The following is a 27,861-nucleotide window of genomic DNA, read 5'->3' as shown; positions in this document are numbered from 1 at the left end:
GAAGATTTAACGAGGACCGCTAACGATTCTCTATACGTTGAGGCCAAAGAATGTTTCCAAAAAACTATAAAGCAAGTAAGCATCGGCATATGATGCCTTTGAAACACGGATTTACTCATGTATTTTGGCCCAAATATTGTGCGATAATGCGTGCCGAAATTTGCCCTACCGTGTAATGGAAATTGCATTTCAGCGAACGCCTAATCAACCGCCATAAGCTTTTATACTGATTATATCACTGGCATCTTTAAAAGCTTGAAAGGACTCCCCGTTCTCGTAGCCAATGGAGCAATTACGGTACGGTTTAATGCTAACGATTGTAGGCCAATGTTTTTTTTCAAAAACCGGTTTTGTCTCGTTAAATATTGATAATCGAAGGCATGGCTACCCAGTCGTTCACTAGGGACAGGATGCAATGCATCCTGTCCTTTGGGATTGGTTTTATGCGGGGTTAATGGTGTCGGTTTTTATGTTTAGCACCCTTGAATTAGTCAACAAAACCGGCCTTTCGCCTTTCTTTGTCGAGGGCTGAGTTCGGAAAAGGCCCAAAAGGTTTGCCTGTGCCACTGAAACACCAGCATCAAGATCTTTCTCCCGGTGTCTGTTTCAATTAGGAGCGTAGCAGTGTGATGGAGGCGCCCAGTGCCTTATACGTTCCGGTGCGCACCGCAAGACCGTTTCATTGCATACCTTTAGGCGAATCGGCTTACATTTCCTTCGGCCGGGCAAGGAATTTAATCGGTCAGCTTTTACTGACCATCTCGATAAAGCACCGATTCGCAGGCACCACACAGAACGGACAGCTTCCTGCTTTGGGTGGATGCCCTTCGGCGGCGGCCCTTGGGCCTGGAAACTTTACGGCGTAATTAATTTAGCACTTCGATCGTAAATCTAGCATCTTTAATCAAGATTTTTGCCCTCGCGTGCAGCAGTTCAGCGTGCACACGATACTTGAGTCAACTCGCTACCATCACACCCCCCGGAGCTTTCGGCACCATTACTCAGCGGGCCGTGCACCGGATTTCGGAGCATAAATAACATGGCACCGGCCACCCCACGTAGCCTGTGGCGGTGTGGTCTGAATTATTTAATTGACGCGACCCATTTCCACAAACCACGGCCACGGAGGGAAGAAATTTATGTTCGCAGCAAACTAGGAGGAGCACTGTCTGGATACGGTCGAACCGGCTTGTTGTGGAATGACCTCGTTTGCTTCTTATTTAGTGTTGGATTCACCGGAGTAAAAGCCACTAGAAGCTCATCTCTAAACCTCTCGAGTATTTTTTATGAAACAAGTTTTACAACAATTATCAATCAATTGTCTCAATGAAGAACCTCCTACAACGTCTCTAATTAATTAACAGAATGTCCCTAGCGAAAGTACAATACAATGAACTCTTGTCATATAGCTGCTGTATTGAAAAGCACACAATTGACCGCAGTCAAAAATTAAACCCTCAAATAAGCGATACAATACAAACTTCTTTTCGCACAGACCGTAAATATGTATTTCCCTTAAGTAACTCAATTTCAAAGGCAACAGTCTCGCTTCATGACAAAAAAAATTGTAAGAAAACGAGCACTCTCCGTAGGGCGGTTGTTTTAATCAAAACTTTTAAGGGACGAAATTAAATTTTCCCGGAAGTGCGCCATCTTTGGCGGCGTCGTTCGAAGCCACCAAGTGTTGAAGAAAACTCTGTCCAACCTCAAACTCTCTATAATAATAAAAAGAAAACAACATTTTCAGTGGACCCACCGTCCCATCCCGTCTGCGGTCTGCCGAGCTTCTCCCAAGTGGCCGCGACGAGAATATCTAAACTCGATAAAATTTGGCTCTCTTGAGACGAACGCTTTGCATCGCTCCGCCGCTTAAAAATGTGCCACCACAAGTAGTGCCAGCATGCCGGCAAGTGGGCGGTCTCGTCCGAAACATGGAAATTGATAGATTTTCCCAGATTGTCGTAAATCATGGCCTGGGGTTCCCGGGCACCGCGACAGCTCCCGAGGCCTGGAGGCCGTGTCGCTCAAAGAAACGGCTTCATTTTTCAGCCCTTACCCAAGCCGGACCATGCTCTAGCGGACGATTTGATGCGGTTGCGAAAACGCTTTCGCCGCAGTCGCCCGGCTGAGACCGGTTTTAGCCGTTGGTCTTCTCGCGACCGACGGCATCGATCGATTCGGGGTGGAGACTTTTATGGTTTTGTTCGCTTGTTCCACCCGGAGACAAATAATGAGCCCTTATCCTTCTCAAAGGTGTGCTATCGACCCCGGAAATACGATTACTAAAATTTGGAGAACTGTAGAAACTATACCACCCAGGGCAAACTCCGTTTCCGGGAAAGTTTAAAATATTTCCAATTAATGATCCTTTCAGTCAAACCAGATAAACGTTTCATTTGCACTGTCGCGTCGACTGGCAGATGTCGATAAAATAAAAGCACTCGTGAAATTAATGACGAATATTCCCGCAGCGAGGCTGCGGTCTACTTTAATCTCAAGTCATGGCTGTCATCTCAATGAATGGCTCGAATCAATCCTCTTTCAATGACAAATCTGGGGCACCGAGTCTCCAAATTTCGAAACCGAAGTTAAAAGCGTGAACTGAGTTTTTTGATGGTCCACAATAATATGGTCACCACAGATATCAGCACCACTCGTCGTGGTTTTCCAATGCAAAATACTTTTTAAATCTGGCTCCGAAATGCGGCCAAATTCGTCCCAACGCGGTTGATGAACACAATATTTATCCACCGATAATGCTCCATCATGGGCATTCTTTTCATCTTATTTATTCAAAGGATTTTTATTACAGCCCGATGAATGATGAGCCTCATTTAAGGTTCGGCCGAAAGGCATGGAAATCGCGAAAATAGCTTCCGGCACACCAACCGCAGCACGAAAACAAACAAACAAATAATGTTTAATTTAAAATCATTTCGAACGATTGCGTTTTTCTCGTGAGCTCAGTTTCAGTCGCCAGCCGACCGTCGAACAGTTCCGTGCCTGTTGATGGTCCTCCGGCGGCCATTAATATTAAACCGATGTCGGATTGCATAGCCAAGCTAGTCGCTTAATGCATCCCACAGGAAATGACGAACGAAATGGCGACGCCGAGCCTCGCGGACCAGCGTTGCTTTGATTTATGAGTGCGGCAAACGGATCACGCCCATTGCTGGGAGGCGAAAAAAATCTGCTTGTAGGCCATTTTATTGTCAGCTTGTGTTTTCGTTCCTTGTTTTTTAATTTGGCTGTGCCCAGTCAAACAATGGCACGGCTAATGAGTTCGGTGTGGGTCACAAATGGACGCCACTAATTAAGTTCACAGTGCAGATCGCGCCGACGATGGAATCGCTTAGTGTGCATAATTTAAAGCGAAAATTTTACATCAGCAAAGTTCGTATGTTCAGCTTCAAAGGCATTCGTAGTAAAAAAATAAACTAACATCCTTAATAGGAACTAATGATTCGGACTGTTTCTGTATAAACATCAACTGCCAACTGCTATATTGAAACAGTTTGCCACATTCGAAAGTCTATCAATTTGATAAAGCTGTTTGAGTAAAGCTTTCAGCTACTATTTTCATTTATCGATCAATGCCAGGAATTAACAATAAAGACCGCAGTTTCAATCCAGGTCTGTTATGCATTTGTCTTAAGGCGACAACGTGGTCAACACTTGTTGACAACGCTTATTGACGATCAAAGGTTGATTCCGTTCTACTTTATACTCCGTTTATTAAGTGTCTATTTCTGTTGCGTTCTGCTATAAAGCTGTATTTTAATAAGAGTACTTGAGTTAGAATACAAACCATAGCGGTGTTTGTAAGAATTCAATGTTGGTGCCACATGTTTCAATAACCTTGTACTCAAAATTCAAATTCGCATTACATGATAAGAGTTTAATTTTCTACCATGGATAGCATTAGTATAGCTTTTCTTAACATAACTCTTACCATTTCCACCCTGAATTTATGGAACAGAAAACTCATTCTGATTGCAATGTTTCTCGGACTGCAAACATTCTCGGACATAAATTTTCTAACCGCTACTAACGCGTGAAAGTTCAAAGCGCAAAGCCTGAGTCCGGCCCCATCCGGACCAGGAGCAAGATTACAATCGTCAATCCATTGTGAACAAATCGCACAAAATCCCAAGCAATTACACCCGCACAACCATGTTGTGAATTGGCAAAGTAAAATTTTACTTCCTCATTCATCTCCAGTTCTCCTTCTCGGGCGAATCCCTCGCAAAGGAGGACAAAAACGCGACCCAATTCACACCAAGTCTTTACAAATTTCCACGCACACATTAGTGTCTTCGGCACAGCATTAGCGAGCCCGGTACATAATTCACCAGCCCGCACCATCGTACCCATTGGACCGAAGCGGAAAATGGTACGACGTCTATTTTCCAAAATCATCATTTCGTTGCGCTGCGGGACCCCAAACCGTGCCTCGGGCCGCAGTCCGTGCGAAGCTCCGAATTCCATAAATCGTGGGCCACTAAATTTCCCTACGTAATCCACGTTTTCGCACGCCAGCAAGATCCCCAAAGGCCGAGCGGCAATATTAGCGTCGAATGTGAAACCGAATATTGATGGCTGAGCCGTTGGCGGTGCCGGCCTTGGATTTGCGGTGGGCCGATTTGGGTCGTAATGCGAAACATCATCAACATCGGAACGTAACTACGTCGCCGTCACCGTCGTCGTCATCGTCGTCGAGGTGGTCGCCGCATGGCATCAAATCTCCAGAGACGAGCATCACGGAGAGGAATAGATTAAGGGTCTTCCAGCCCAGCGTTGGACGCGGCCTCGGCTGATACCGGATACCGGTCCACCCCCGGAAGATATCGGGTCCTGGATCGCCTGCGGGTCACAAATGGTCATCGCGCTGATCGAATGATGATTATTACTCCGAAAGCAGGAAGCTCAACAGTCGCCCCGGTAGTAATGCGGCATCAGGTGCTCCGGCCTGCTCCGGACTCCTTGATGGGATGCGGAGATTTTCATGCCAAAAATCATAACCCACGCTGATGGAGGTGTTGGATTACGCACGTAATACCGCCCGCGTCGTTGTAGTTGTGGGATTCGCGAAAGGTGAGCACCCGGAGCAAAGACCCTTGGCAGATTACCGGAAACGGGAACCGGTGCGCTATGTGGAATCCATTGCCGGAGTATCCGTTCGACTGAGCGCACTGATGGATGGATGGGGTCCATTAGTAACTCGCTGTTCCGAACCCCGGGGGCGTAGCGCAGAAATCCGCAAATGCGTGGTCGGTACGAAACCGATGGTAAACAATTACTCTCCCACAAAAGCGTCCAGATCCGGTTCGACCCAGAGCACGCAGATCTGTGGAGTCATTGTCCAAATACCACCAGCCCGGAAATGCTCAACGGTCAAGCAGTGTCTCCCAAGAAGTCCCTCCATTCGGTGGGATTCTTCGTTTTTATTCCGACCGAGCGACATCGTCTGGTGCCGCTATCTGACAAGATAGCGAGCCACTCGAGCGTCGAGCTCAGCAACAACCAACCTCCCCACGGCTGACGGGGGAGAAACACATCGAGCGACCCTCTCGAGGGAAATTATGCTACCATTAGTTACGGGCGGTTTAGCCGAAACGATCGATTGCTTGGAGCCTATTTCGCCGCGCGGCCAGCCACTCAGGCGAACAATCACCAAAAACGTGGCCCGTAGACGAAGTCTGCGATCAGCGGTAGGGCCGGCCTATCCCGTCGCGCCGCCGTCACTACTTAACGCCCGGTGGCGGATGGCAAACAAATGAATACCCTATTCCGGATCCCAACACCGGGCGGGGCCGTAACGAATGCCGCGGAAACGAGAGAACGTACGGAGTCATCGCCAAGGACTGGCCCTGGCCAACCGGTGGCGTGAAAACGCAACTTTCTCTTGCGCCCAGGAATCGCCCCTGCAGGTGTAGAGTGTTATCTCCGACGTCAGCCGACAAACGGGACCGGCGACGTAGACCAGAGCTGCGTCGAACTAGACTAGGGCTTTTTGCGAGACTCGAGCTTCCTTTAATGTTGTACTTGCCGTCGTTTTGTTTCACTTGCGGAATGCTGCTCGGGAATGTTCATAACCGCAATTTGGTAAGCCATTTTCCGTTCGGCTGAGCTCGGTGCGTAGCGTGCCTTCCGGAATTGGAACGATTTTCCAAACGAGTCCAATAAACATCCTCCACTTTTTTTGAAAGAATGACCATAGCTTACCGCTCATGTCCGACCGTAACAATGTCACCCAGGCAAGCCTCGGGATGGTAGTTAGGAAAGCTAGCTGAGGTATTCCCATTAGGGAGAAATACATACATTCCTGCCACTAGGGCAAAGCGCGTTGTCTTTTTCGCCCGTGTTCTTGCGTTACTTTACATACCTTTTTTTCGTCAAGCAGGATGTCGTTAGGGGTCGTTTTGTCAAACGAAAAAAAAAATCGCAATACGTCGTTTAACCAATTACAGCGCAAGCAGTTCGGGCAATCATTCCAACAGTAGTGATGTGTTATGGTTTGAAGTTGCTTTTGGTTGTCAAAGTTCGATATAACCGATGAACGGTTCAAACCTTACAATTGTTTCTATTATTGCAGGATATTTTTTGTAGAGAAACTTTGTCCAAACCATAGCTTACAAAAATGAAATGTAAGAGTTGAGTTCTTTTGAAAATATCTTTAAGTAACATTCTTTGACAATGATTAAAACATTCATTATCACTCATTAACTCGATTATCTTCCCCAATGACTCCCACTGTGAACTGTATCTTTTCGATATTCACATTTTTGAGCACCCTTTCTTCTTTTGGTTCTTTTTGCTGCCTGCCAAAAATTTCAACAAAAATTATGCGAACTACCTAATTCCTAAAGCAATTCACTGTATCACCTCCATCTGCTTTAATTCTCCTAATTCTGCCTGACAGGGTTCGGCAACACGGGCTCGTCGGAAGCTTTAAAAACTGTTTTCGTTGTTAATTAAATTTATAAAGACATAATCCGACTTCGAACTGAGCTGCAAACTTTGTCATTAGCAGCCCAGCGCATCCGGCTCCCGTCGTGTCACCTCGGTGACCGAATGAAAGGATATTATTTTGAAAACTACCTCGTCCCAGCAAGGACATCCGGGCCCGGGCACATTAATTTGAAACGGGCTGCCGGAACGGAAAAAGGGTACACTGTGCGAATCGGTGCGCTGACCCAATCCGGGTCGGTTTCCGTCGCAATGGGGCACCCGAAGCAGAATCGCCACGCCAGCTAGACGTGACAAGAAAGCGTAAGGCGACAAATGTCTGCAGTCGGCCCTCTTTGGAGCTGGCAGGAGACACTCGAATGCATCGGCCCGGGCCCGTGGTGCAATGCGCAGGCCGTGGACTTTGTGGCCGTGAAGAAGAGAACACTATAATTACCTTCCACCGTTGACAGATATCGCGCATCTGTCTGTCATGACAGTTCGACGGGATCGATGACTTTTGGGACCATCCGACGGGTCGAACAATTGCATTCCCCGCCTGGGGGGGGCTTTGGGCTCCCAAATTTACTTTGCATAAAACTGCCATCCATCTGCCACCGATGGATGCGTCCCTTCAGATTTTGACCATTTTCTCAAGCGCGCTTCGGAAATTGGAAGGGAATTCTGTCCCTTTAAGTCCCGCCCGGTGCCTATGTGATTTATGTCGCTTCCAGAAGACTCTCCTCTTCCGGCCTTATTACTAATGATTCTCTTAAACTTTCTTCTCTCTCTTTCGCGCAGGTGAACGGTGCATGGACGTTGCCAAATTTCGTGTGTGATTTCTACATAGCAATGGATGTGATATGCTCAACGTCGTCGATATTTAATTTAGTTGCAATATCAATAGACAGGTAAGTACCGACCACGGGGTTCACTGTATCACGGCGCCAAGTCTGTTGACGATGATGTTGCCAGCCTTCTTTCGAGCACGCTGCACAAAACCCGCCGACAGTGCCGGAATGGCCCGGAAAAGTCCCGGAACAAAACTTTAACTGATGGCCGTAACTTCTCCAAATGGGTCGTTTTACGGACCGTCCCTTGTTCCGTTCTTGTGCTTATTCTGCATTCCCCAACGCAGCTCTACGGTTTCCATGTCTTCGTACATTCAGAGCCACAAACTTTCCTTTCTGACAGCCATCGACGAGGGGACCGCCCCCTGCGAAGTGCCAGGTCCCAAATGGCTGTGTAACTCATCGACACCGGAAGTTTCACTAACTTCCATCCCGCCCAGAGCTCAATACCGTGTGAAATATGAGCTGAGCCAGGCACATTTGGCCACATTCGGTCCAGAAAGTGCATCGGACGGTGGGCGGCACCGGGTGGCGATAGGTTAACTACTTCCCAGCTAAGTGGCAATCCCTTCCCAGCCAGTCTTAAAGGTTGAAAGTGGAACGAACGGTATTTAAAGAGAGCGATGTTGCTAGTGTAACACTGAGCTACTCGGAAGGCGGAAGTTCTACTACCGGAACGAAGTGAGATTCTTTTCAAAGTTTAAGCAACGATTTACTCCATCTGATGCTTGATCATGTCGATCCCCAGGAGAACATCTGAATACGTTGTAACTCTTTGCCGTCTGCCTTTCGAAAGTTAATAAAATGTTCCAATGCGTTGCAGACGAACGAGCTTTTAGCTCATGGTAATTGCAATATGAATGACGAAACCTGTAGCCCAGCGGGTTTGGTTTATCGGATTCCATGAAATACCACGTCATAAGTGCATTTCCACAACTAACACTATTGCTTTGAATAATGGAAAACCAATGCATCCCTACGCAGGTCGGTCGCAAATTTGAACTCAATTTCCAGGGTCCAAAACCAACGTACTGGGACATAGCGGACCCACTGCAACGTCACATATCGCCACCGCCGTTCTGGTCGAATTAGTAATAATGATCAATTCTGTGCAACCATTATCGGCTAATTACTGAACCTTTACCTTTGCTTGTCGAAAATCTAAACAGGTCCGGAACCGTAATGTGTGTGGTGGAACTAACATCAGACCTTCCTTCGGCGTCCTTCTAAAACGGACCACAGCGGGTCGATATCGATCTGCATTTGCCGCAAAATAAGCATCGCTTTGGTGGTTGACCCTGCTACACCGGCCATTCGGCCACCTACATCACTTTCCAATCCCCGAAATTCGGAACTAGTCCAATAGCCCAATCGTTAACGCCACGTGATAGGTGCAAGTAAGGGGAAAGTTAGAGTTGAACCCGAAGTGTCCCGAGAATGACCAGCACCAGGGAAAGAAGCATTTATTTGAATTTAATTGCAATCCCATAAAAGGGAACCGCTCGTAACTTGCGAGTACCAAGAATCAGCCCTAAGCCGATGAACTACCTTCATTCCATCGTTTGTTTAACGTTTTTAACGGGGGTCACGACGACACAAACCTCGGAGAGTTCTCGACTTCTGGAGTTGTGTTTTTGTCGTCCGAAGCGACGATACTACGTCCGGGGGCGCTAATTGGACAACGAGAGATACAGCTGGCCGTCGCGTTGGTTCACGGTGGAGATCAATTGAATTATCGTCCATTCCGGTCCGCAGTTCGTCCAGCTCGGGCAGGGCAGGACACATGTAACGTGGGGTTCTTTTTTTTTCTCTTGGACGCTTAGTTCACTAAGCACCGGGAACGCCTAGTCACCACCTTTCTGACGCGGAAGTCGGTGCAACGTAAGCCGTTGCAGGTCTGGCAACATATAAACCAATTCACTCCAATGTTTCGTGGATGTGTGTTGTTGTATATCGATCGCCACGTTCACCGGAAACGACAGACGCGGTGGCACCGCGGTGAAAAACGTGTTGAAAAACGAGAATTCAATTTCAACGGCCATACCTTGCCGTACACATGTTGAATCACGCCGATTGGTTCGTTATTGTTTTACTTTTATGTTTTGTTTCCTATACTCTTTTCGCGTGTCAGTTGCCTCACGATACGGTGGCAACGTTTGGTTTCGGTTCGCGACGCCAGTGGTGGCCGTTTTTGTGAAGTCAATCGTTGCACTGTACGCGTTATGTTGAGCCTAGCTGACTAGCTGAAAGTGACTCTAATCCAATATAATCCAGCTTTTTGCTGAAATGCACGTCGTCAATTGTGTATAAACCTGTTAATAATTTTCATTGACGGAATAAAACAAAGCAATATGAAAAAGATATTCATAAATATCTGAATGCAACCAAACGGTTGATTGATTTGTTTCATAATATTGAGATTTTGATTTTACCAATTCAATTCCTCTTTTTTAAATACTTCAATTCTTCTATTAAGCAGTGAAGATTAGTATGGATGTTAGGTTATTTGTTTAATTACTGTTTACGCATACGTTTATAAAAGTCTTAAACTTTAAGCTTACAATAAATTAGGACAAAAGCGTCAATAAGTCAGGACAATACCAACGATGATGGTATTCCGTTCTTTGTTTCCACTATTTCCCATTGATATTAATGCAGTTTATAGGAAAAAGTGGCCTTCCAAGTTGTAGAGAGCATCAGTATCTGTAAAGCTTTTGCTCGTAAAACGATCGCAATTTCATAAAACCAAACCGTCCGGTCGAAAGGTGTTCAGAATAATGGGCAAAGCCAAATTGGTTGAAACCGATAAACCGATGGCCGGGGCTCCGATATTCGTTTACTTAGCCATCTTTTATTCCACATTGTGTTCATTGCCTGCGCGTGGCTTGATAAGGATATTTTCCACGTACCCGTTATACCTTTCATTTATTCTTCGAAGGAAGCGGTTTTTGTAGAGAAAAAACAATAACGAAATAACAAACGATCTACCCGACCAATTTGGAGCTCTGGACTGCGCCTTCCCCCCAAAAAAGGCGCAGTCCCAAAACTACTAGCGCTTCAGCATGCGGTGCGTATTTTCATGATCAACCTTAATTTAAATATTTGGACAGTTTCGTCGACGCTCGGTGACCGTGTCGTCCCAGCCCTTCGCCGGTGCAGAAAGTGCGTGGTTCGATTTTAAAATGCAGCTCATGTTACGTAGCATCGTTGACGCCGGCGATCGGGTCTCGGGTGCTGCCGAAAGATAATGGAGGAAAATTTCATTTAAAATTTGTATTAAAATGTTAAACAAGACCCGCAACGCGCTCGAGCGACACGGTGGATCCTTGCTGCGACGGTTCGTTTTGAAGTATGCTCGGATCGGTTTAACGGGCCCTCATCGACCCCTCTCCTCGAAAACCACGGTCGCGTGTTGCGCCAGATGTTTACTGTAGTGCCGTGCCACTGCAACATGCACGGACGGGTGCTGCAATAATCTGGGGGCCAGAAAAGGACAGCGACGACAACGAACGGATCAAACTTTATTATTTCACATGCCACCGAAAGGCAGCTGCTCCAAAGCTTCTTGCTCCATGCACTCCGGGGGGTTGGCGAGCGACACGGCGATAAACCAACCGGATTGTTGTACACAAATTGTACACACATTGTCCATTACTTGGCCGGGAGATACGAACATTTTTTGGGGGACGAACAAACAAGTTTATTGTTGTCGTGGTCGTGGACACAAACTCAACCCAAAAAATTACACATTTCGAGGTCAATTTGAATTATCTTTCGGAAAACTGTATCAACGAAGTTATGTAGCAATCTTTCTTGCCTATCTTTAGTAAAACCAATCACTCATTTGATTGAAAACACAATTGTTCAGCGCGCGCGAACACGTACCGGCACGCTGATTGACGCGCACCGCACATTTCTGATCCATGTTGTTTACCACGAAATTTAAATCATATTTTTTGCATCCCTTTTTGCTATGCGGTTGGTTGGGAAAAATATAATACTTCATCTGTCAAATGGACCTCGTTCACTTGTAACCACCCGCGTGGAGCCCGGCACTCGGCCTGGCCGAAGGTTGAGAAAAATTAATTCGTTTTTAATTAACCTTTGTCCTGACAGTTCTCCTCGAACTATGCTTTTCTTTCTCCCTCCGGGTTATTGTGTAGCCCTCGAGTGCCTCGAGTAAATAAATGGAGTCTGAGCAAAGCACGATGACCAACCGTGACGCAGAGCAAACGTTGAGGCGGCATAAATAAATTGATTCCAATCAGCGGCAGCAAGCGGGAAGTCCGCTCGTATGCTCCCCGTGGAGAGGTTCGCATTCAATCCCATCGTCACGATCGGGAGTCAACAAAATGGGTCAACCCGCCCGGGGACCATGTCGGAATGCAAATGGCACAACACGGGTGGAAAATGGCGAGTGGAAAACTAAACAACTACAAAGGACGTTGCACGCGAAAAGAACAACCAACGGTCGGTGAAAGCTATCGAGAGGTTGGGAAAAATGTTGATTTGTAATCAAACATGTCAAACATGACGAGTTACCGACGAGCTCTACATAAAACGCTGTTGGACCATCAGTGCTGTGAAAATTCCATTCTGTCAGCCCCGTTATATCGTCTATTGTTTATAGACCCTCGGCTCGTACAGAATCTCACCGTACGGGCCCAAATAATCCGAGATTGGTTGATTGATCTGTTCCAGACTACAAAACTGCACCGACATCCTCGAAGCAATGAATTTTATTTGCTTTTAAAAATTAATTACGAGACACGGCACTTTCTGTGCGGTAGGTTCAATGTTCGTTTTTATTTCAAAATGGTAATTTTAGTGAATGTTTGATTGTTTCAGTTTTACAGTAACATTCTCATGACCTCTCATGAGCACAAAACAACGAACCTGTGTCGCGATGCGATACGATCAACTTTATGGTACACTGATCCTCGCAAAAGACCCACGAAAACGCACCACATTAGCTCGAACCTTGAAGTCCTCGAACATCTAAAAACCCGCAAAGTGCACACACAGTGCTACGTTTTGTTCCGAAAACTAATGACCGTACGGAGCGATAGGCGAAATAAACATTTCCCGGGATCCGGAATGGCTTACGGCACGTTCCGAGCTTCGTTCGGGACGCGATAGCGAAATGTTACAAACAGGCCAAGAGTAGGATTGGCTACAGGTATTACGCAAAATGCGGAGCAGGAAAGCTCACTGCAGAAAAGGGAACAGAAGCCGGGATCGCACCTACAAAAAAGGCGGACCTCGATCAATGTTGTCACTACGTTCACGGTGGTCGCCGTGAGTTGTCCGAACCCAGTGAAACAACCCCCCCACAAAACCGCATACACGTAAACAACATGACGTGTGGTGCACGGAACATAAAATGGGGTTTCGCTGTAAAGGCGTAAAGTTCAGTTGTGCATGGGCTTTTGTTCTTCTTGCCACCCCGCGGACTGGTCGCGAGATATAATGTGGTTAATTGAAATAATTTCACGAACTGAAAAGTAAATTCAACTCGCGAGCGCAGCCCGTGGCAATGTTGAGGCAACCCCAAATTCTTGCGCCACATATTTCACCCGCAGGCCAGTCCATTGCTCGGGCTCGGCCCCAATCAAGTGCTCGGGCTGCACTGATTGTTGCGTTTCGGCATTCACAACGCGCGCGCGGGCGCTGCCAAAAGTTACGGATTATGTTGATTTTGTTGAAATAAAATTCAGGCCACCGTGCGAATGGCCATTTTGCCTCTGGCTCTGTCCGGCTTCACGCTCGGAATTGTGCAGCATTTTTTGCCTTTCTACATTCCTAAGCTGACACCCCGGTGCAATGTGGCGAAAATAAAAGTTTGCGAAGGCTGTCAAATGCAAAAATCCCCCGGGGGAGACTCCTTCCCGGTGCAGCATCCGTGGGGCACGCGCCCCACCCGGTGCGGATGGAGATAAACTTTGCAAATAAGCTTAACGGGCAAAAGTCGCTCATCTCCCGTGGCCGCCGGGCGGAAGTTGGAGCGAGCATTTCAGCCATTCTTTCGATTGCTGCCATTGTGTGCGGGGTGTGCATAAGCGAAACAATATTTGCATCCCGTTTAGCGCCCTGCGCCGCGTTTCTTTTGCTTTCGGTTCGGTTCGGAATGGGCTGGAGCACCGCATTCAACATGCACTCCGATCTGAAGCAATGGGTGCACTACAATTTATGACGCTCTTCTTTCGCGTGCACAACAATAACGGCCCATTCTCCTTTTGGCACTCACTTTTGATGCAACAAATTGGAAAGGACAATCGCGTTCGATGCATTGAGCATAAAAGAACGCTTTACTAGCCGCGCTTCGGGCGCCATTCGGACACATTTCAGTTTCCGCTGCTTAGCGCAACAATTGCATCAAAAAATAAAATGGCACAATGTATTCGTTTGAAAAGTTCGCTTAAGCCGCTCTCGCAAATGGCATTACGAGAAAAGTTGGTTAGGGTTTTCCAAACAATCGTTTCCAAGTATGCAAAATGCGGTAAAGTAGGATGAACCAAGGTAGTAAATAATGTTAACTCCTTGCCTGTTCATCCTGAGCAACACAAAATGACTCAGAAGAGTAAATGTTTGTTTTAAGAAACAATCTTTCTGCATGTTTGATATCCTCGAAAACTGAACCATAGAATTGCGCCTAGATGTAGGCAATTCGATGCAATATCACAAAAGAAGTTCCAAATATTTCTAGTTCAAATTATCTTCGTTCTTGAATATATTTAAGCAGTAGTTGTGGAACTTTTGTCAAACAATTTAAGGAGCTTATGATAACTCAGAATTAATTAATTTATTTGTTTATTCATTTAACCCAACATGCAACTTAGCCTAATTGACAATAAAAACTTAGCTTGTAACCGATATTTAACGGAAAACTTAGGCAACAGTAACAAGGACGAAACATTTACCATGAAGACATGAAAGCAAAACCATCGCGACACTTTGAGCAAGAATCAGTTTGCTTGTCCTGAAGCATTCAACATTCATTAGGCGAACTATTTGGGGCTTTTCGGGTGCACTATGTTTGATTTTATCCATCGTTTATCTTCGCCCCTTAACGCTCGCGTGACCATTAACTAATTATCCAATTTCCTGTTTCCGTCTCCGGTCAGGTACATCGCGGTGACGCAGCCAATCAAGTACGCGAAGCATAAAAACAGCCGGCGGGTGTGTCTGACGATTCTGCTCGTCTGGGCGATATCGGCCGCGATCGGGTCGCCGATCGTGCTGGGACTGAACAATACGCCGGACCGAATTCCAGACCTCTGTGTGTTCTACAACAGTGATTTTATAGTGTACTCGTCCCTAAGTAGCTTTTATATCCCGTGTATCATAATGGTCTTTTTATACTGGAATATTTTTAAGGTAAGTACGAGTGTTACGGACCCAAAAGATAACTGCTTAGAAACGTGTAGTTCCAACCGCAGAAATATAAACAGTGTAACGAACCGAAGTCTGATGAATTAGTCATGAGTTGGTGGAGTTATACGAAACACGATCATTAGCATTTGTTCAGCTTTATATCCTCAGTTTTGTTGACATGTTTGTGATCCCTGCTCATGACTTCAAACGCAGTCTGCAAGCCCTGCACAACAACAAACAACCTTTTCACCAGACACCATCAGACACGGTCGAGTGCGCGTATGCGATCGCAAACAAATGATTATAAAGAGAAGAAATTAATCACCTAATATGGGTGAAAAATGATGGGGCTCTCCCAAAAAAGCGAAATAAACAACAGTCAACAACAATACTCCGGAACACCATATATCAATCATGCTCTCGAAACATCGGTAGCCGACAAGCCGCTGGCGATATTTGCTGTATGCGAAAAAAAATTAATAATTTGATGTACTGCCATGTGCACTTGGCCTAATATCGCAAATTGCGCCATAATTTATAACATATGAAAATGTCCGAACACATGCGCGGCACTTTAGTCACGGGGCTCGTCAGCTGGGCCAGGTTTCGCCCCGACGGCCCGCCGAAGGAGCGTGCCACAAACATAAAAACGCTAAGCCCCCTATGCTTTGGCCCCATTTTGTTGTTTTCTTGGAACAATGCGTAGCATCGATCCGCGCGTCAAACGGTCCTCAAATGGGTATCAAATCGAGTTGTTGCTTCCTTTCCTTGACAGCGACAACAGTACGAACTTTCGGCTAGCGATACTACTTCGGCCATTGTCACAGGCGGTCCGATGTAATCAAGCAAAAAGAAACCAACCACACACTCCTGGAAGAGCCAATAGCTTTAAGTCCTCCCTGGTGGTTGGTTGTATGTTGCAAAACAGGCATCAAGCTTCAGCATCTTGCCAACCACAACAACTAGGCCCCATTGTAGATAGTTTATGAATAATAAAATTTCAATTTAACATCGTACACTTGTGTGTGGCAACGTCTTCGGAGGTTCGCACTCGCGGTTCGAGAGAGCCAGATTCCGTTTGTTCAGCCGGGTGTCCCGCGTTCCAGTTTATCGCACATTTCGGGATGTTGTCCCTGCGCGAGAGGATGTTGCCAGACGCTATCCGTCTAGCCGTTCAGAGCCCCGTCGTCCTTTATTGCCTCCCCCCGATTTAACACTCCCGGTTCGGTATGAAATATTTATGTCACAAAGTTTGTCGACGATAGTTTGCGGATGGCGCGATGTTCGGGCGATGGTGCCCGCTGGCGATGCTGGTCGTCTTCGCGTCTGCCGGTGACGGTGAAGAAGCGACGGCGACGATGGGTTTTGACGGAGGAGCGCGGTAGTTAAACATGTCAAACATGACAAATAGAACGCTCGCTTGTTGCTTTAATGAGCGGTAATGGCTTCGCAGGCAGAATTTCATTAAGTCATGCATTTGTTTTGCGGTCCTTTGTTGCGCTCTCGGTGCGGAGGACGATAGCGGGAAACCGGGCAAGTCCTTGTGAGTAATTTTGACGCCACGGTGACATCTCGAGGGAAGTGGCAGGTATCGAGGGGCGATGTCGCAACCCAGTTTATACCAATCCACAGGCATGTTTGTTGTTTTCCATGTTCACACACTGGCGCGCTCGATTTTAGTGCGCGAATCATGTAATATTGTGACAGCCTCAAAGAAGAGCTAATTAATGGCATTTTGCGTTCAATTTTTAATGTGCTTAACATAAATGTCTAGGGCACTATCTGCGTATAGTTCAATGGACTCAATTCAATGCTTTTAAACTCGATAGCGTTCCACCAAGTGTTTCGAATTCAAGAAAACTTACCGATAAAGCGTTTCCTGAAAAACCAGAATGTTTGGTATTTTATCACCAAAAAGGAAGGGCTTCCAATTTTTTAATTCAACTACAACTAATCAAATAAATCGAATCGTTCGATTACTGCGACATGGAACTTTCAGCTCCAGTCGTAACCGAGAAGCTCATGTTGGCTGCTGCAGCGTTTTAATTATCCATCACCGGACACTGAACGAGTGAAAAAAAATGGATGATAGACACACAGGGAATCAATTATTTTGATGAACCCTCCCCAAACATGTCCGCAACACGTTAATGCCCATGCTTCGTACCATTTGCCCAGGCGCTGCGGACGCGAGCGAAAAAGCAGCGGGCCGCCCGCAAGCCGCACCTCTCGGAGATCACCGCCGGCGGGAGTATCATCGAAAACATTGCTCAAACCAAGCGGCTGGCGGAAACGCAGCTGGACGGCAGCACGCGCAGCGGCTCGAAGATCCTACCGGACGAGGAACGGCCGACCAACACGGCTTCCGGGTCGAACGAGGAGGACGACGAAAACGCTGGGTAAGCATTGCACACCGGTTTCGACTATTGTTCCCCTTTTGTTTTCTATGTTGTTTTTTATATGTGTATGAGTGTTTTTCGGTTGCACGCCATTTTGCCCAAAAATCCCAGCTTCATCTCGAAACGTCATAAATTTTAAGCTATGCACTCCGTGTTCGTCGAGCATTGTTGGATGCGCTTTTCGATGCATGTCGTTTGATAAATCTCTCGGTTTTTGTCGTACCTTTTTTCGGTGCTGATGTTCTTGATCCCACCGCGAGCACCGGCCCTGAGTAGTGATTGTTTGTTGCACGAGGTTCGGTTGTGTTGTTTTGCATGGTCGTGTTCTTTCATTCGTTCCGGTTGTTCCGGCAGTTCCGGAGTTCATCATCCTGTTTTTTTTGCCATCGTTTGTTGGTTTGACATTTGGGGACGCTCCGGACGCCGGTGAGAATTTGATTGATGCTAGATTCGGGTGGATGGTCCCCCTTTTGCTGTCCGTTGTTTGTATGATTTCAAATTCATAATCCTGCAGCACGGATGATGAATGATTGAAGCAGACTAATCCCAATGCTAGGTACTCGCTAGGAATGTCATGCACGGCTCTACCGTTTCAGTTGGAGCATGGGATTATCGCATCGTTTCGATGGGCTCTTTGTTATGCTGCGAATTTGGGACCCCGTTGCTTCGATCTCTATAGTGCAGTTTCTATTGCTTCAATTGCTTAATCAATGCATTTATTATTGTCTTGCTTGTTTTTCTTACAACTATCATTTGCGCGATTCTTTGCTACAGTCTTCTTAATGGAACGGAATGGTTTTGCTTCAGATTTTTGATACATTTTCACCTTCATTTCGTCATCTTTGCCTAGCGATTGTTTTTCGATGCCCGGCATTAGCCGGCCTAGGGGGCGCAACCTTTCCGAGTGGTAATTTATTTCTCATTGGTCGTTCCACGCAGGTCCCCTGACATTGACGACTGTCATGTGATTGTGAACGATAAATCAACAGAATTTATGTTGGCGACGGTCGTGGAAGAGGCTGGAAAGTACGTGCGGGGTCACTCCCGTCCTTCGTAAGGGTGTTTGCGTGTTCCCCACCGGTGTCCACATTTCTCCGACGCGCTTCCTTGTCTCAATGGGGTGTCGTTTTTGTACTTAAAAATTACTTCCGATTTTCTATGATCTCGAGTAGTAAATTGGAAACTTTCTGTAGTTAATTGACGTCAACAGTAAAATAATCAACGGAAAAAGAAAATTATACACTCTATAGCTATCTCACTACTTTGGTTTGTGTATATTGTTTGTAATGTGTCTATACACCGATGTAATCAAATATCTTAAGCTTAAGTGTAGCATTGGCCAGACCCGTGCAGTACTTCGAGGTGCTAGTAATATCAACGCAACACACGTTGACACAAGCAAAATTGATCTCACCCTCCCACCTAACCAATTGTTTCGTAAGTTGATCAGTGTCTGTGTGTGTGTTTCTGTGTTTACCCAAACGTGACACGTAAGACTCACACAGGCCCCTTCCGTCAGTGTTGCAAGCTCGCCGCCGAGAAATGTGACCGAGTGCGCGGCGCCCAAAGACCGAAACACTAATCGAACACCCTTCTGCGTCCCTCACCAAAACGAAGCTTCTCGACGTCTGTCTCTTTCAGCGTGGTGGCCCAGATCACGACGACGACGCAACAGGTTCCGTCCGACCCGAACGGCAACCACGACTCCGGCTACGCGCCATCGAGCATCGCCGACACCCTGGCGGTCAACGCCACGCCACCGGATAGCCTCAACGTGGCCGCCACGGTAATTGTAAATAAAAACGCAACCCTTAGAAGTAGGAACGGTTCGCCCCGGAAGGAAGCCAGGTAAGGCCGGCGTGCGGCACAGCAAGACGCCCGATGGAAGACGGGACCACACGCGTGTTGTAACATCTGCTATCTGTGTGCTATCTGCCGATTTCAGCGTAACCCTTAAACCCCTGTCGTTAGTTAGATGCGGTGTCCAGCAGGCGCTCTCGCTGAACCGGAACGATTCCACGCTTTCGACGAACTCGACGGCGACGCGCGACAGTTCCCGGAAGGACAAGAAGAACACGCAGGCCTCCAGGTACGCAGGCGGCAGCCGTTACCCTACTCAATCATGCCTCGCTAGGACCCAACCTTTCCAACCACCCTCGGGGGGGGCCAAATACTACTCTTTCGACTCTTTAACTTCCAACCCGAAAGTAATCAATCTATAACACAATAATTGCGTTCCTTGCCCGATTGAGACAGACAAAGCGAGGCGCCGGGTTTCTTGGAAGTGAACCAAAGGCATGGCCTTTCAAGTCCTTTATAATGTACGAAAAGTGTCCGATTCATGTCCGTCGTTGGAAGCAAAAAAGCGGACCACCGGCCTCCACCCCGACGGGGCGTATGTTTGGTTTTGGATTTTTTTTATGCCAGACAAAAGGAGTTTTGCACTGCACGCTGCGCAGCGCAAGCGGGACAGCAGGTTGGCTGGTAGAGTAACATGTTGCTTCATGTCGTACATGTCATGTCATCATGTTGCGGAAGTTGTGATCGAATTAGCATCAATATTCTGATCCAAATTCCGATCCGGCGCAACGTCTGTTGCTCGTACTATGTCGTTCCGAGAGTAACGGCACGTATCTCAAGGGTCGAGCCGCAAGAGACTGATTAGACATTTTAAACGGCTCTAAAGTGGTTTTGATTTGTAACCATAGACCAGTAGACAGACTGAACTTTGCAATGATGCAGAGTTATTATTTAAATCACACAAATGCTTCTGTATATATGAATGCTCTATCACTTCGGAGTACTTTCATTTATCACGGGGGATATAGTATTACATTGAAAACGACGGTAAAATTGTGTTGCAACTAAAAGACGATTGTTTATTACAATACTTCTTTTCATCAATGAGCTGTCTTATATCTCTATGGCTTCAGTTATGTTATGTTCAGTTATGGTTGGCGTTAGAATCAACCATTTCAAGAGGAACATGTTCGATGGTCAAACCCGGGTTCGGTTTACAAAACGCTATCTACAGCGTACTGTTTCAGTAATAATTAGGCTGCCAATATCAAAACGATTTCTGCCTCGAAGCATTGGTTATATCATGGTAGAAGCACGTTATACTTACGTTACATATTACACACGTTATATAGCGTTATACTTTATGCCACAAATCAAATGCGTATGGTTGCACCACACCCCAAAACTGTGTCGGTCGAATAAAAGTGTTATGATCATGTTTCACACATCGTTTTACTTTTTGCGCCCTGCATTTTTGCCGCTTATTTGCGCTTATTACAAAACGCACGACACAACACCTGAACCACCTCTCTCTCACTCTCAGCCACTGTTTCGTAAATTATGACCCTTTTCGCCTCAAATTCTGTTCCCGCGAACGCGGCCGGTTCGGGTGGCCATTTCACCTCCAATTCATCGCCGTGCTCGTTAAGAAAACATGAAATCCTTCGAGCATCCCGCCACCAGCTTCGGGTTGAGGAAAATCGTTTTCCACTTCCACCTGGCGGCCATCTTTAAGGTCCTTACCGGAATCTTTCGCACCCCGCGGTAATGGGTTTTTCGCAGAAATTTAGTGTTATTGCTTGTGGGACAATTCCACCCACCGTCATCGTTGTCGTCCTGATCACCGTCACCGTTGCAATTGTCCCCAGGGGCTCGAGTGGGGCGGGCCTGCCTGAAACGCCACCACTCGTGGGGCGGTGCACCTTTCACATAAAAATAATAATGAAAATTTTGTGAAATTACTGGAAAATTTATCTTTCGGGTGATGAAATTTCCATGATTTGTTGCGGCGCCGGAACGCGTGACACGATCGCCACTCGCGCTGCCCATTTAAACCGGATCTACCAGCCCGAAACGGGAAGATGAATAATCTTCGGCACCGTTTTTTACTGTTTATTGCTTTCACTCGCCACCGCGTTTGGCCGCGATCTGGTTTGGTGTGAGCTCACGCGTGCAACGTCATTCTGAGTTTCACGCATTTTAAGGATGCGAATGTGAACTGAGGGATTTATGAAAACAAACAAAAAATAAATGGACGTCCACCGTGGGCGGTAATGGCGTAATTTTTGGACCCCTAGCCATGAGAAGGATCCCCTAAATCCTTAATCGTCTGTGGTAAAATATTTTATAGAGTAAAAGAGGAAAAACAAAAAATCGTCAGCCCCACCGCCATATAAAATGTGAATAAAGCAGAAAGCTGTAAAATGTTTTCCTTTCGAGAGCGGTAATGTGGCCACTCCGGAAAGGCTTGCGTACCGACCCAAGCAACCAAGCGGTGGGCCGAATTGGGCCCGTAAAAATTGGGGTGACATTTTCAGCTCTCGCGTCGAATAAAATTCGGACCCAGCACGAGCAGATGAAGTGTTACAAAAAGCACATAAGATTTGAATAATAAAAAAATACCCTTTCGAATGTGAAACCCTTAACCTTTTGCGCCACTCCTGGGCAATCGGGGTCCATCCGTGACGACGACGCACACCCATTCCGATGCCCGCGTGGGCGATGTTGTGTGGCGCAACTTTATGAACGCCGTGGAACCCACTCTTCGGCCCACCTGGTGAGGTAGATGTTCAAATAAAAATAAAATCATTTATTCATAATGGGCCACGCACTGTTGAAAAATGGATCGATCATAAAAGGACGAGTTTTAATTTTGGAATCCCTCCCTCGAACGGAACGATCTTGCACATGAAGCATCTGTCACTAGCACGGAGAAACGCTTGCTAAAGTACGTGCCACGTTTCGTTCAGTTGATAGCACCAGAGGATGCATCCCTTCCAAGCGGTCAGAGAGCGAGCAGCCACTCGAAAAGATTACCAGTGACAGCTGCTACTGCTGCTGTTGGCCAGCCCATTCCAATGGTAGCGCGGAGCCCAGAGGGTGTGGAAACCATACTCAACCCCGCGGTGGCCGAATGATCCCGAGGGCCGATAAATCTGCGCTTGACACCGAGCGAACCCGGTTCGAGGTCCTTCAGCCCGGGTCGAGCACCGTGGGGAAAGGTCATGGATTTTGGGAGCAACGTTATGGCCGTTAAAACGATACATTGATTTTTGAATGCGATGCTCGTTGTATTTTCCTCGTACTGGAACCGGGTTTATGGCCGGCGGTCGCGAAAGGTGGCGGATCAAAGTTGATTCGGATATTAAAATTTAAATCTTTGGCTTCTCTTTTAATAATAAACATCATTTGATGTGTCGTTAATAGACCACCATTTGAGATATTGTTCGATTGATGAAGAGATGTTTTTCTATGATTGGTTTCGTCGGAATAACGTGAACCTTCCCAAAATACTCGGAAATATTATCTTATGGTCAATCAAATCAGCACGATTATTGGAATTGAATAATTCCAGGCGTTTGTGCGTCGATTCAAAATATTCCTTGTTTATCATTTCAAATCGCGGTTATCAATCGAGAATGATGATCATCGCGAACGATGATCAGTTATGTTACGGCCGTTGTGTAAACATTCCCATTTCGTCCACGCCCTATTTAACGGCACTATAGCCAACCACAATGATAATGGTGCTTCTTATTGATGGTGTCACTGACAAATAAACTACGGTCGGTTCGAAACCACTACTTTCGCCACTACAACAAATACCGTCTTTGCTTGCAGCTGATAAAAATTCATGATGCGACGCTCGGTGCGACACTAAAATGGTCCGCAATTGTCGCCCTCGCACTTTACCATTTATTTTGCTGACAAAATTCGATCAAAGAAGAACTCATTCTCTTGGCGGAAAGATCGATAAAATTATCAAGCAGTGATTTCATTCGGGTGGATTTTTTCTCTTCGCCTTCTTTGGAGTATTTACTCCATCGAGCAAAAGTTATGGCCTAGACTATCGTCCCATCGTTAGGTGTGGCCATCCGCTTGTCTGCATATTTTCCGACGAAAAGTTTTAAATGATTTCTCTATCGGTTTTAGTGCAATTCATGCTCTCGGGCTCTCGCAATCTTCATTTCATCCCGAACTATTGCCAACTATCTCCCTTTCTTGTTACGTCCGCAGGTTTACCATCTACAAGGTGAACAAGGCATCGAAAAAGAAGCGAGAGAAGTCCTCGGCCAAGAAGGAGCGAAAAGCGACCAAAACCCTAGCCATAGTTTTAGGTAAGTAGAACGAGACGCAATGCTTCACGTGCAGGTGGCCGTATAATCGATCGCAAATTGGAAACTGACACCCAAACGGGGCTGCAAAACCCATACAAATAGCTCCATTCGCTCCGAAGTGTCTGCTTATGTAAGTGTCTTCAAAGTGTATCCTTTGCCACCCAAAAGCCCTCTGCGAAATTGTGAGGTTTACCGTAAAAGACAAACAGGCCCACTCCAAATTTGACACTCCTACATCAGCAACAAATGGGACTTTTATTTACACCACCAGCACCGGAATCACCGCCTGCGATCGGAGCAGAGTCTTCCGGTTCCCACCCTAATGGGTAGCCTCTTTCGGGGAAACTTTCCCGTGTGGAGACCTTCGCCATTAAACACGCATGTGAGTCCATCACGTCAGTATAGCGCCAGTTTTGTGGAATATTAACGCCAGCTCACCGACTTCCGGAGCCACCGAAAGTGCTCCGAAGTAAGCCACTCAACGGCGACGGGCTTCAGCTTATTTTTTGCCCTCGGCCTTGGTTCGTCTAACGCCCAAAGTGCTCGAAAACTTTTTGCTTCCCTTCGGCCCCTCCGCTGCAGGGGCTCACCCCGCGGGAACACCGCGGGTCGTCTGAAGAAGTTGCTTGTCACCTTCGTCACCGTGTGCTGGGCTTGAAAAATGTCGCTTCTCCTCGCCGCGGGGCGCGCCAAACTTTCCTCAAAGCAATCTCAAAAGTGTTACGCAAAAACAAAAGCCCACCGTCTCCCGCCGGTGGGATGTAAATTTTCCGGCGCGGAAAAGCGTGACTTACGACGGACGCCGCAGCCGATCATCGCACTGCAGCCTCTCCGGTGAGCGCGCACCGGGCAATGTTAATATTTTCGCAACCAAACACCGGCACCGGCGAGCGCGTGCCTACGCGAATTCTTAAAAATGGCCAAACTTCAGTTTTGCTCCATCATCGCCCGCGCCAGACGACGGGTGGGTGGGTCGTTTGTGCGGAGTGTTCCGTCTTTGTCTTGCGTGGAGGGCTAAGCACTAGGCGGAAGCTGTCAGGGTTTTCCGCAAATTTGATTCTTTAAGTTTATTCATTTTACGGTGTGTTTTGTGTTTGAGATTATAAGTTACGATCGAAAGTTAAACAGAAACTGGGGGGAAACCGTGACATAACACCGGACGGGACATCGCTATGCTTGTTTACACCTACACCGGGTGGATGCCCATGAGTTTGACCTACTGCCACTGTCAAATATTACACTATCTTCTTCATTGAGATTGAGCATCAAATCAACGCGTCAATTAATTTAATAGTTGAGCATAAAACTATTATTAATTTTTATCGTATGCTCCAAACGTATGCATTTTCCTTGGTAAATTATTGAAACAAAACAGTTTGAATCTTAAAGTTTTGCAAAAATTACACATTTAAATAAAGTGTAATTCTAAGTGGCCACTGTCTCCGCTTGACGTTAACTGGGATTAAATTTTTCATTGATGTGTGGGACTGGCAATTTTAGTTTATTTTGCTTTTCTCGGGCGTGCTAATAAATTTAACGATGACATGGCCAACAGCTCGCATTGCAACAATCAGATAAGGCCAGTACTCGTTTGGCCACTCGTTTTCCCATCGTCATCATCAGCATGTTGCACAAAGTTGTTTTCCTTCCGTCACGACATTACAGTTACAGTCCACCAGAGCCTAAGTTGGTGCCGGTGACGAACTGAAACACACTTCACCGCAATTGCCTGCGGCCATCTAAAGGTCACAGGCTAGGCAATCATGCGACAAATCAAAATTACCGCGTGTTCCAACTGCCGAGCGGATTATTATGTTACGTCATGAGGAACACGCGAAAGAGGAGCAGCGCTGCAGCCCTTCTGCATCTCCTTTCGAAGGGAAGTTTTTCGTGTCAACTTATACATATTTTTGGTAGTTGAATTTAATGCCAAGAGACGTCCTTCGAAAATTACCTTTAAAATCATCTTCCACTTTAACACTTTAAATTCAGCTCCCATCGAGGGTTGTTCTGCGCCCTGCGCTATGTTTTCCACTGTGGCCGCGAAATGCTTGATTCGCTCCATATTTTGCACGATGACACACGATGACACCTTGCAGCGGCCGTGTAGCTTTGCTGATTTTCCGTACAATTTTCTGTTTCACCGACTCCCGGTGGGAATGCCAAAGTCCTGGTCTACCTCACGAGAAGCATATTTTTCCATTCTCACTTCAACAGGCCGTCCTTCGGGCCTTTTTTCGCCACTTTGGCGCTGGCGTGACGGAAGTGATACATTTTGCTAACGATGTGAGTAAACCTTTCCCTAAGCGAAGCACGAACATGCGCCGGGCTGACTTTTGGTGCGATAAAAAATGAATGCAAACGAGCAGCGCCTCGTAAGTTTTCGCTTTTACAGTCCACCGACTTTAGCTAGGCGGCATTTTAGTTACCTGTCGTTGAGCTTATTTTGCATTTCTGCCCGTGGCACCGTTAAATAAGTCGTCTCGACACCCATCCATCGACGCCCTTGACTGACAGTTGGCTAAAAACTTTAACACGCAAAGGAATTAACGGCACACGGAGCGTGTATGGAAATATCAAACGCTCCTGTCAGGCGTCGGCCCCGTGAGTTTTGAAGGTTGCTCCAACACGGATTAGTTGTTTGGGATGTCGAACGCAAACTTCGCAGCGATCGGGTGTAAGTCCAGCTAAAATTCGTGACAAGTTTTCAGAATTTGCGACACACTGTAGGTTACCTGGCCTAGGCTTAGTCCCAGTTTAGTCGGTAAGCAAGTCGACAAAAAGGCCAACGATTCAGATACCAACGCATTCTTTTAGGCCCTGTAATCGGAAAAAACATTACGGTTTCCATGCGGTTGTTAAAACATGCTGTCATTGTGGGCTATGTAGTGTTCCTTTGGAGGATTTTCCATTCCAAACAGTTTGTACCTTTGTTTTACAAGCTCAAAGAATTGTTTTTATAAAAGATAAAAATATAACTTATGAAAATATGAAATACTTTGAATATGTTTAAAACATTGGTTAGATTTTTCAAATGCTGGTTTTGTTAAAAAATTTCGCTTTTTTATGGCGCTCTTTTATCAATAGTTTAAACGTCCATTTAAAGTTAACCCTCCTGTTCCTTTATAAAATACTTCTTGTATACTTCTTTTAATACTTTCAGAATTTTATAACTTTTTTCAATAATAGAGTTGTGATTTCGAAACAAAAAATGAATGTAATCGAACTCAAAAATGGCCTCCATTTCAAATGCCTCCAACAAAACCAAAACACAAACAACTTCCAGCACTTGCTATTATGTTTTTTGTATTCTAATACACATGTTCTACAAAATCAACCTAAAAATTTAGCTTTTGTACATTTTCAGAAAATAAAGCATAAAAACATCACTTTAATAGTAAAATAAACATGCAAAAAGTAACAATAAACAAGGGTATCTCTTGCAAAGCGAACAGCGCGCAAAGTATATTCTTCCCTCGTTAGTTATTATTTGGCGGTAATATGCATTGTTCGTCTGGCGCCGACAGGTGACAGGCGTCATCTCGCTAGCCCGACGCGATTCTGAACCATGCTTTCGAATGTGTACTCCGCAGGTGTGTTTCTGTTTTGCTGGGTGCCGTTCTTCACGTGCAACATCATGGACGCGATGTGCGCGAAGCTCAACAGGGACTGCCGGCCGGGCGTGACGATATTCAACCTCACCACCTGGCTCGGCTACATGAACAGCTTCGTCAATCCCGTCATCTACACCATCTTCAACCCGGAGTTCCGGAAGGCGTTCAAAAAAATCATGCATATCGAGTGAGGTTCGGGCCGGATCGGCCCGGGCGCCCACCGGGGCAACGGGGTGGCGGCCGGGAGCCAACCGGCTCCCACCGCTCGGGATCCTCCGCCGGCGGGTTCCCCGGTTGCCGACGATGGGTGCAGTGTGGCCGTCGGCGGACCGACCCGGAACGGGCGTCGTACCGTCACCTGGAGCTAGCCGGAAATCATCGTCGAGCAGCAGACGACGACGAGCAGTCGACGTCTCTCCGACCAGACCGACCCCGATCCCGGGATCTCCGCCGCCGTCCGCCCGGTGACGAGTCCCGAAAGCGACGCCGAACGATGCCGGCGGCCCGGTGGCCAAGGTAGGGAACAGTTTTATTTATT

General features: G+C 46.6%; 1 protein-coding gene across 1 annotated transcript in view; it reads left to right on the top strand.

The window, feature by feature from the left end:
- Positions 1-27,514, top strand: part of LOC131207201 (dopamine D2-like receptor) — an 82,608-nt gene extending 55,094 nt beyond the window's left edge. Inside the window, exons 3-10 of the mRNA XM_058199813.1 lie at positions 7,750-7,859; positions 14,924-15,176; positions 17,352-17,572; positions 18,512-18,598; positions 19,214-19,420; positions 19,518-19,661; positions 23,609-23,709; positions 27,303-27,514. Of these exons, the coding sequence (XP_058055796.1) occupies positions 7,750-7,859; positions 14,924-15,176; positions 17,352-17,572; positions 18,512-18,598; positions 19,214-19,420; positions 19,518-19,661; positions 23,609-23,709; positions 27,303-27,514 (1,335 nt within the window). The remainder of the gene's footprint in view (positions 1-7,749; positions 7,860-14,923; positions 15,177-17,351; positions 17,573-18,511; positions 18,599-19,213; positions 19,421-19,517; positions 19,662-23,608; positions 23,710-27,302) is intronic.
- Positions 27,515-27,861: the final 347 nt, after the last annotated feature.

The sequence above is a fragment of the Anopheles bellator genome, chromosome 2 (assembly GCF_943735745.2).
Source record: "Anopheles bellator chromosome 2, idAnoBellAS_SP24_06.2, whole genome shotgun sequence".
In the NCBI taxonomy this organism is placed as follows: domain Eukaryota; kingdom Metazoa; phylum Arthropoda; class Insecta; order Diptera; family Culicidae; genus Anopheles; species Anopheles bellator.
The sequence above is the reverse complement of the archived record's forward strand: the minus strand, read 5'-3'. Positions and strand labels throughout refer to the sequence as shown.